The following is a 10,141-nucleotide window of genomic DNA, read 5'->3' on the forward strand; positions in this document are numbered from 1 at the left end:
GAGGTACATGGTGCATCCCCTTTTCCTGCCGCCATTTTGAATATATTATGCAATATCTCAAAACAAAAAAATAGATAAAAAGACAACAATTAAATGGAATCGTAGACAACACTTTGGGGGTTCGCCAGTTGGTGGTTGGGACATGATGCTACATCTTAAATGGTTCAAAATGGCTTCCAAATAGCTGTCCACTGTAGTGACCACGATGCATTAGAGGGTTAATGTAGTGTATGTAGTGCATCTGATAAGTAAATATAACTTTTCAAGCATATCAAGGTAAGACGACTTTTGTATACATTCATGACACTTTATTTGGACAAACACACATATATTAATTCATGATTTTGAACATCAAACCCATTGACATCCTGTCTATGTACATTCCACTTGACTGGAATGAGTCCAATCCCTTAAAACATGTCATTCACTCTTGTTTGTGACCGCCACTCCCATGCACAAGCCCTAGACAGACAAACCAGTGCTCTCACTAATGTGCAAAACCTCAATTAAATAAACGTGACCCAACAGTTAACATTATCTGTCAGATTGCACTAAAATGTTGCATACTTTTTTGCACTGCAAAAAAAGCTATAAAATCAGTGAAATTAACAATATTATGACAGATCTAAAACTGATCCATCACCCACATATGTTAATATCTCTATTCTTGATATTATATCTCCCTTACAATGAAGTCCTCATGAAGAATGCAATAAAGAGGTCATCTGTTAGGTTGATCATATCTGTTTTGTTAGCTAGGTTTCATGGCATTGTTGAATCCTCGATGCCCCTGGCAAAGAGACGCACCAGCTGGCCATGAACTCTGTTGAAAGAGAGTCATATCATACATTCAAATGAGAAGATGCAAATGAGAAGTTTTTGGTTTCAAACTCATAAACTTCGACTTGACATCATATATCAAATTTCATATGATTTGCTTACTTCATTGGAGCCAGATAATAAACATGTAAACTGCTGTTCAAACATCTGAGGTCAAAATATGTTTTATTGTTTTAAAAGAAGTCTCTCATACTAACAAAGGCTGCATTTATTTGATCAAAAGTATAATAAAACCGGTAATATAATGAAATTTACAATTACCCTTTTCTATTTAAATATTTTTTTTTATGATATATATGATATGATGGCAAAGCTATTACTCCAGTCTTCAGCGTCACATGATCCTTCAGAAATCATTCTAATGTTCTGATTTGGCACTTAACAAAAATTTCCTATTATCAATGTTGAAAACAGGTGTGTTGCTTAGTAATATTTTTAACCATTTTTTTTTTCAGGATTCTTTGAAGAATATAAATTTCAAAAGAACAGCATTTATTAATGTCTTTACTGTCACTTCGATCAATTTAATGCATCCTTGCCGAATAAAATGTATTTCTTAAAAAGAAAAGAAAAAAATAGTACTGATCACAAACTTTTAATGATGTAGTGTAATTTTTCAATATAAATGTCAGCATTTAAATGGTTTTAAATGTTAAATTAAGCACTTGACACACACACACACACACACACACACACACACACACACACACACACACATATATATATATATATATTTTTGTGTTAGTTTTCCAATTAAATAGCTGACTTGCTCAGCAGACTGATCTCAGTACCTGCATGAGATTTCGGTGTGAGGCAGAATTTCTCCATCGCAGTTCCACACTGATACCGAGCGAGGTTTAGTGCCGCAAGGCCCACACACAAAGCCTCGTCTCTTTACTCTACTCGTTGTCACATTTCCTCTCTCCTTCCTCCCTGTGTGATGCTGCTGTGAGTGACCTGCAGTGTTACTACAGCACAGTTTCTCAGGATCTTCCAGCACACTCTCGGTGGAGGCTTGAATTTCTCGATCACCCTCCTCATACTCCTCCTCCTCTTCTTCTTCTTCCTCTCCAGGGGGTAAAGAAAACCGAACAGCCTTGACTCGATGAACTTCAACAAAGGGCAGGTCAAACTGAAACGATAGAAGTTTTGTTTTTCTGACTGACTCAACTTTTAGTTTTTAGCTTATGTACTTGAATGTTATTTGGTTTTACCTGATCCTGTATGTTTGTGTGCCTGTGAAGGTATGTGAGAAAGCCCAGAGAGTTTGTTTCTCGCACCAGGATGAGGTCAGCTGTCCCATCGGCCAGGTGGGCGGACGGTGAAAGACCCTTTGGGCTCCGTGGACATGAGCTTGATATACAGGTGAGAGAGATACACTTGAACCTGCCTTCAATAGTCACCCACTCACCTGGGATAAAAACAATTGTAAAAAGTTCAGGATCCTAATATCATTTAATCATCTTACCATTTTTTTTCTTAATAGTCTACATCACAAGTGCTTAATGTCTTTGTACTGTAGGTCTACCTAAGCACACTTTGGTACTTACATGACAACGGTCAAATACAGACGTACAACATATATAAACCCCATAGAGAGACACAGCACAGTGTGATCCCAGTAACAGGTCTCTAATGAGATGACACAGACAATCTTTATACAAGCAGGCAGCAGATGGTCTTACCCTCTAACTCACTGCTGTACTGGCTCACATTAGCGCTGTACAGGGAACTGGAGCTTTCAAAGTGGGGGAACAGCCTCTCTTTGCTCTCTGAACACACTCGGCACCTACAAATGCACACGCAAACATGCTTTTAAAACATTTCTTGGAGCTGTACAAACCAAGACGGAGTGTAATAGCTGGTTAGAGTTATCCGTGAGGACTGCCATTCTCAAAAGCGGTTATTTGGCTGATGAAAGACCCCCTAAAGTATGCAACTTAAATCTTGCTACCTTTGCTCATGGGCATGTAATGCCACATACAGGTTTAAAAACAAATAGAAACAAATAAAATATTAATTAATTAGTATAAAATATTAATAAATTAATTAAAAATATAAATAACAAATATAGATTTTTATAATGATATATATATCATTACATTTTTATCAAATTCTTATTTTTATTTTTTTTTTTCATTTTTGATTTATTAAAATCCATTAATTTATTTTTTATTATTATCTTTATTAATTATTATTATTATTACTCACTAAAGCCAGTGTAACTCACATTAGGGGATTTGTGAGTGTTGATTTTGAATGTTGTGTCAGTGGTAATTTAAAGAATAACACAATGCATACCATTAGGTTGAATAACCAAGAATATTCCTTTAATTCAGCAGTCTTTGCTTTTCCTTTGAGACTAGCATTTCACCAGCTACTCTTCTTCTATTAGAGATCATATTGCTTGAGCGGTCATGGTAACGGCCCTACGGAAGGATCCCCACTTAAGAAAAACACCGAGGAATTCCAGCCACTTGAGTTATGTTGTTGAGGTACACTTCATTCCCAAAAAATGAGGCCACACTAATCAGAACACTAAGCACCCAACCAAATCCATTCAACATATTCATACATATGAACTCTACCACTAGTCTACCTACAGGTGCATCTTAATAAATTAGAATGTCATGGAAAAGTTCATTTATTTCAGTAATTCAACTCAAATTGTGAAACTCGTGTATTAAATAAATTCAATGCACACAGAATTGAATTTATTTAATACACGGGTTTCACAATTTGAGTTGAATTACTGAAATAAATGAACTTTTCCACGACATTCTAATTTATTGAGATGCACCTATATATCAGTCATGGGGGATTTTTTAATGTTCATACACAGTTCTGAGTTAGTCGTATCCTTCCAGTTCCTGGGATTTTGCACTGTTGCTTGGGTTTTGGCAAGCTGTTCCCAAGCTCAAAAACAGAACAAGAAATACTGACCATACAACCTATTTAAAATGCTCTTTATAGTCAGTGTGTATACAGAGATGGGCACAAATACATCAAAAAGTATTTTGTTACAAATACTTACTCATCAAATGTATTTAATTAAAATACAAAATACTGGTGTGAGAAATATATTTAATTAAAATACAAGTAATTTGTAATTTGAAAATACAAAAATGCATACAATATTTACAAGTAATCACTTGAAGTGCAAGAGACAGTGCCATTACATTAGAGTAAGATACAACACATTTAGTAATAGTGGAGTTAGATACACACATAAGAGAAAGAGAAGCACTTTCCTCTCCTTGAACAACTTATAAACAACATATTCTTTAACCCTTACACTAGACACTAAAATAATTTTGAGCATTAGCCAGGATGGAGTCTATTTACTTCAGCTTAATTTATTCTTCATATTGTAAAACTTTTAATTTAAGAAGACACACAAAACTGACCTTCTATAGACAGAAAATTTAGTAATGAAAAATGCTATCTTTATCCTCAAGAGGTGGGCAGTATGACCAAAAATTCTATTTCATATAACAATGTATATCACAATATAGTTATTTTTAATTTATTTGATTGTTATTAGTAAAAAATAAGCACAAAGATGCAAATAACAAACAGCAGAACTAAAACAATTTAGGAAAGAGATATAAATGAAAAAGATTATTATAAAAATCCTTTGTTATTCATGTACAGTAGTCTAACAGTAGCATTTTAGTAAAAAAATAACAGAAATAATCAAATGTAAAAAAAAAAAAAACGGCATAGTCGTTACTCTATTAATTAAATGTAGATTGATCATTGTTAAAGCTACTTAAGTAATTCAGTCAAGAGCAGGGAGTTATTTTCTGTCTTATTGTCTGATTACAATAAAGGATAAAGACAGCAGCAGGTATGTTAGGCTGCTGTCACTTTAAGACGTACACATGGATCCAATATATCGATCCATATTTCTTCTAATTACATATGTTCACATAAGACACAACCGACTGTTTACGTGCCATACCATCAAGCATGTATATGCTTTATTTTTTATTCATGTTTCTTTATCGCTCCAACGCGTCAAAAATTAAGCAGTCCTGTGGAACAATATTATATTGTCATACTGCCTAGTCCTACTCAAGAGGATGGATCAAGCAATTTCACTGTCAACAATGAAGATTAACTCCTAAAAATGCTCATATTTAGCTGTTAAAGGGGCTCTATGTAGAATTCAGAAACCCTTGTTAGCGACACCGGTGGCCATTACACCGGTTAACTCCATAGTTATACAAGCGAGTGACGACCAAAACGGGATTCACCGATTCAAGTGGGATTCACTGGCATTATGTCGACAGATGAGGTTAATTAAATTTATGATCGTTTCCTTTGGATTTTCCTTCACATAAAAATCGGTAAACAGGTTTCATTTTCTTTTCTTTTCTTTTAAGTTTCATTACATGCTGTTCACACATTGGCAGTGATTAATACTTGAAAATGCTTTCATAATGCTTTCATTTTGCCCATAGAAGCAAGTAGCTAACTTTAGCTAGCAAGCAAATTCACAAGTTCTAAAGCAGCACAGCTATTTACAAATTGCTCTTTTCATGTAATGACATTCAGTGAGCAATATCTGATAGTATATATGTTAGTACATACTTAACCAGTTAGCACTGAGCACCAAAACAGCTTCTTTCATTGTTTTTTCCAGTTGGATCCAACCATGGGTGAATTAAGACTCCATCTATGGATCCAACAGGATGTCATATGATTCACTTGCATCTAGCCAAAAACTGATATATAGAGGATATAGCTGATCGTAGTATTAACACAGGTGAATAAAGTTATTGTATTATCTGAGAATAAGATGATATACTTGATTAAGTATTTTAAATATTTCAAATACAAAATACTGTCTCTCAAAGTATTTAATTATAAATTACATTTATTTCCATTTTGTTTTGTCCAGCAAAATACGATTTTAAATAAATAAATACATATTTTAAATACATTTATTTAAAATACTGCCCATCTCTAAAAGTTTTCATATAAACCTACACTGTAAAAAAATATTTTTCAAACATGTAAACAAAGATTATTGGAGTATGTTTTACAAGAAAATACTTTTTCAGTCTTTCTACTTCAGAATTTGAAGTTTAACTGAATTTGTTAATTGCTGTTTCTCTGAAATTTACTAGCAATTTCCTTTTTTTTTTGTCAGTGTATATATTTATATGCAAGTAAAATATTTCTAATATGATTTCCAGGTAAAAGGACAAATGCAAATCTTTACCCTGAGAGGCAGCGAGTGTTGTCCCGTGGGCTGGAGATATGGGAATCAACAGGGAGGTATTGCACTAGTCCTGGATAGCTCCTGTTACACAAGTACACCATACAACCTACAAGCAGAGCAAACAGACATGGAAATACAATCAGAGATGGGACTGAGGACTCTTTCTCCTCTCACAATTATGATTATAAGTATTAAGGTAAGTAATAAGTGTTGACCTATCAGTATTCAGTATAAACTATATTTTCAAGTGATTTAAAGACAGTTGACTCCTTCCGTTGATACCTGAATAATCATATCTGAGAGGGCCCATCCAGCGGTGCCTCTCGCTCTCTGCCAAAACATCTCCATAGAAACCGTAGCCCACCATAGAGACAGAATAACGCACCAATGTTGACTGATAATGGACAGAACACACATCCAGAAGCTGAGAGTCTCCTGGTGAGTAAAAAAGGAAAAAGATCCAGTTATGTAGTCTATTCATCCTTACTCATATTTCTGTTTTCTAATCTATTTTATATTGTGTTGAAACAGATAAGATTTTTAAAGAAAAAGAAAAATGCAAAGAAATTAAAATAATAATAATAATAATAATAAAACAAATGGAAAAAAATTTATATTAATATGTGAAAAAACATGTTTAGACCTTATAGACCAATGGTCGGCAACCTTAGGCACATTTGTTACAATTGGTAGCTTTACCACGTGAGTGATAAGACAGAGTGGAACATTATTTTTATATTCTTCCTTTTTAATTATTTAATTAAAACTGCATATGTTCGTAATTTTATTTATGGCTGCTGTACTGTGGGTCATTCTGCATGGTTTATTTGCACTTACAACAGCACTGCAAATGTTATGAAATTTGATCGACTTCTTATGGTTTATTGCTCTTTAAAAAATGTTTAAAATGTTGCAGACACCCATTGAAGATGATGTGAAGGTTACCAATGATGATGTGCAGCGTCGATGTCACAGGGTCATTAATGCCCATGGTAGTGAAACACACACAATCTGTAGAGCCTGTGGAGAAGAGTAAACACAAGCAGGTAAACTAACACTCCTCTCACTATCTAAACCATGCATCTGACTGATACATCAGTGCTATGAACAGACTGCAATCGCCACCCTCCTCAGTCACGGAGCTATGCAAACATTCACCTGCTGGAATAATGCCAATGTGGAGGTCACACGGCTGCAGCATTACAGTCGGGTCGTGTTCTGAAACTCCCGCCTCCTGCTGGGTTCGTCCAATCACACCGTGCAGCAGCTCGCTGAACATGCCGTCTCCACCCACGCAAATGACTCTGAAGGGGAAAAAAAGATTTGACTGAAAATATGGAAGATCTTTTAATAACCTTCCTAAAACCTAAATATAGAGTATTATCAGCAGACTTGATCGAAATATATTTCTATGATTACCCTTTTGGTATTTAGGCAACATTTCTGTTTAAACAACAAAATATGAAGGACGGGCTCATATGACATGAACTATTACAATGACACCACTGTTACCACACTTCCTTGAATCTTTATTCATGAGGAATGACCACAGAAGGATAACTTACCCATCAAACCCTGTTAAGTCTTTCTTCAGGATGTAGTCTCTGGCCTGATTTGCTCGTTCAGTCACTAGAAACAAGAAACATCCCCCAGTTTTATTTCAAATCGCTCTATATCTTTTTAAAGGGGTCATATAATGTGAAACCTAGTTTTCCTTGATCTTTTGAAATAACAGAGTTGCTCCATGTATGAATTGTCAATACACAAAACCAGTCCAAAAATATAATTTATTAAATTTACATTATTAGCACTATTACTCATTTCATAATTAAACCAATCATCATACTTATTTTTTATTATTATTAATAATTAAACATGCTGGGGAAAAATATTATATACAGTATAAAAGGCTGCATTTATTTGATCAAAAATACAGTAAAAACTGTATTCCAAATAGAAATATTTTTTACCAATTTAATGCATCATTGATAAAAGATTTAAAAAATTTAAATAAAATAATTTAAAAAGCAATCTTACTGACCTCAAATTTTTGAATGATAGTGTGCATATATGTAATGTAGTATAGTATAGTATACTTTTTTTAAAGAATGTGTTGCATATTTAGTTATAAAATAAAAATAGACTATAAAAATAAACAAATAATGCAAACTAATAATAGGGACATGCTATTTTGCCACAAAATTTAATTAATTTGATTATATAACTTCGCTACTTAATTGAGCCCTCTTACCAAGTCTCGATAAAGATCTACGGGTGTTACTTGAGAACCGTACTACCTGACGTGCACGGTGTATCACAGACCAAGCAGGGGGACACTTGATAACTGCTCAGTTATTGAACAGTACAGATAGAGTCTCAGTATCTCACCCACAACATGAGAGCTGATGCCAGCCAGCTCAAACAGAGGGGCCACTAGAGAGTGAAAGATCTGTTTCCCCCTCTTCTTTCCTCCAAAAGGATTAATGAACACCAACAACTGGTGAGGACGCGAGGGGCCTGAGAAAGGAGGAGTAGATGAAGGGAGAGATGTTAATGAGTCATTAGAGAATAATGAGTGTGGATGAATGATTAAGGCTGTTGTTTTCAGCTTTACATACTGTGGGTTTTGAGTGCGGTTCGGAGTTGAGTGATCCATTGATCCCGGACACCCCGGCTAGGACAGCAGAACTGGGTCCTGTCCAGACTCCATGGTGCTCTAATGCCATTTCCTTTGCTGTTGCGCTTCACATAGAATACTTACGTGATTAGAAAAAGACAAAAACAAGTTTAGTCTAACGCCACTGTATTTGATCCCTATGAAAAAATTCACTTTCAGAAACTTACATGTAAAATCAAGATCAGTGTCCTCTACTTTCTTCTGGGGTTGGATCTCAACTCGACCCTCCTTCACCCCAATCACCTCTGACACCGGCACTGAAACTAAGAACAACAGACAGACACTTTACGCTCTTGCATAAGTGATATACCCGTTTCTCATATTCTCAAGAAACATTCCACCATTCCTACTCGGGCCTTTTTTTAAGCAGACGTCTTTTATGTTCAAGGTGTACCGTGTTTTTTGTCAAGCCTGGATGGTGCTGTTCAACTCGTTTTGAGGTCGTCAGAATGCAGTCAAAGACAAATTGTCAGTAAGCAGGGACTTTCAAACATTATTTTCATTCATCATATGAGCATTGAGCAATACACTTATATGTTTTGGGATTATTCTATTGAATCCAATCCAACTCTGTCTCTGGATCATGTTTCAACATCTATATTGTAATGCAAATAAAAGAAACTCAAATAGAACTATGGATATATAGCACACAAAGTATGACTAATCTTTTTCTGTATTTCTTGTCAATAATTAAACTAATAATAATGGTGCACTCAGCATCAAATCATATGGTGGTTAATCATCTACATATAAACGACTGATGTGTCAAAGGTACAGTCAGTACGTTTTTATGGCTCTTCTTCATCCAAATACTAATTATTAACAGCAAATTATTCTATTATTACTTTTAATGTTTTTGTTACTTATTAAAAATAAATACTGTTGACCTGGGCTCATATATTATTAAACATACTATTATTATTAATATCAGTACCTCAGTCCATTACGTACAAAGGTGGTCTTTTTCTTTAGAAGACAGCAATCTTCATCTCATGTGAGTAAATAATTTTTATATTTCTCAAAATTGCTATTTATTTCTTTGCACAAAATGTTTATACGAAGCAGAAAATGACTGTCATTAATCAAAAATAATGGTAAATTATGCATTTAAATTATTATATTGCAATTAATTATCTACCAAAATAAGAGTGACTTTAAGTGACTAATGGTTCAAAGGTGCACTCATTAAGTTTTTCTTTCTATTGCTCTTCTTTATGTCAATACCAATCATTATTAGCAAATTATTTTATTTTAATTTAAATGTTTTTTTGTTACTTATTAAAAATAAATGCTATTGACTTGGGATTATATTACTAAACATTGTTAATGAATAATATTAGTAACTCAGATGGTCATGTGATGTCAACATGGCAGCGCCCATGAGGGGGCGACCT

The 10,141-nt window shown here is 34.3% G+C and overlaps 1 protein-coding gene and 1 long non-coding RNA gene across 2 annotated transcripts in view; one reads left to right on the top strand and one right to left on the bottom strand.

Moving 5' to 3' along the window:
• The window catches only part of LOC107695827 (uncharacterized), an 898-nt gene extending 834 nt beyond the window's left edge, over positions 1-64 (top strand). Inside the window, exon 2 of the long non-coding RNA XR_001635036.1 lies at positions 4-64. This is a non-coding gene — a long non-coding RNA (uncharacterized LOC107695827). The remainder of the gene's footprint in view (positions 1-3) is intronic.
• Positions 65-312: 248 nt separating this feature from the next.
• LOC107695826 (ceramide kinase-like) overlaps positions 313-10,141 on the bottom strand; it is a 10,926-nt gene continuing 1,097 nt past the window's right edge. The window contains exons 2-13 of the mRNA XM_016495896.1: positions 8,915-9,010; positions 8,689-8,826; positions 8,459-8,587; positions 7,636-7,699; positions 7,229-7,374; positions 7,016-7,090; positions 6,353-6,505; positions 6,071-6,176; positions 2,526-2,629; positions 2,055-2,251; positions 1,632-1,972; positions 313-823 (exon numbers count right to left, since the gene is read on the bottom strand). Of these exons, the coding sequence (XP_016351382.1) occupies positions 763-823; positions 1,632-1,972; positions 2,055-2,251; positions 2,526-2,629; positions 6,071-6,176; positions 6,353-6,505; positions 7,016-7,090; positions 7,229-7,374; positions 7,636-7,699; positions 8,459-8,587; positions 8,689-8,826; positions 8,915-9,010 (1,610 nt within the window). The 3' untranslated portion in view covers positions 313-762. The remainder of the gene's footprint in view (positions 824-1,631; positions 1,973-2,054; positions 2,252-2,525; positions 2,630-6,070; positions 6,177-6,352; positions 6,506-7,015; positions 7,091-7,228; positions 7,375-7,635; positions 7,700-8,458; positions 8,588-8,688; positions 8,827-8,914; positions 9,011-10,141) is intronic.

Source organism: Sinocyclocheilus anshuiensis, unplaced genomic scaffold (genome assembly GCF_001515605.1).
Source record: "Sinocyclocheilus anshuiensis isolate Anshui unplaced genomic scaffold, SAMN03320099.WGS_v1.1 scaffold234, whole genome shotgun sequence".
NCBI lineage: Eukaryota > Metazoa > Chordata > Actinopteri > Cypriniformes > Cyprinidae > Sinocyclocheilus > Sinocyclocheilus anshuiensis.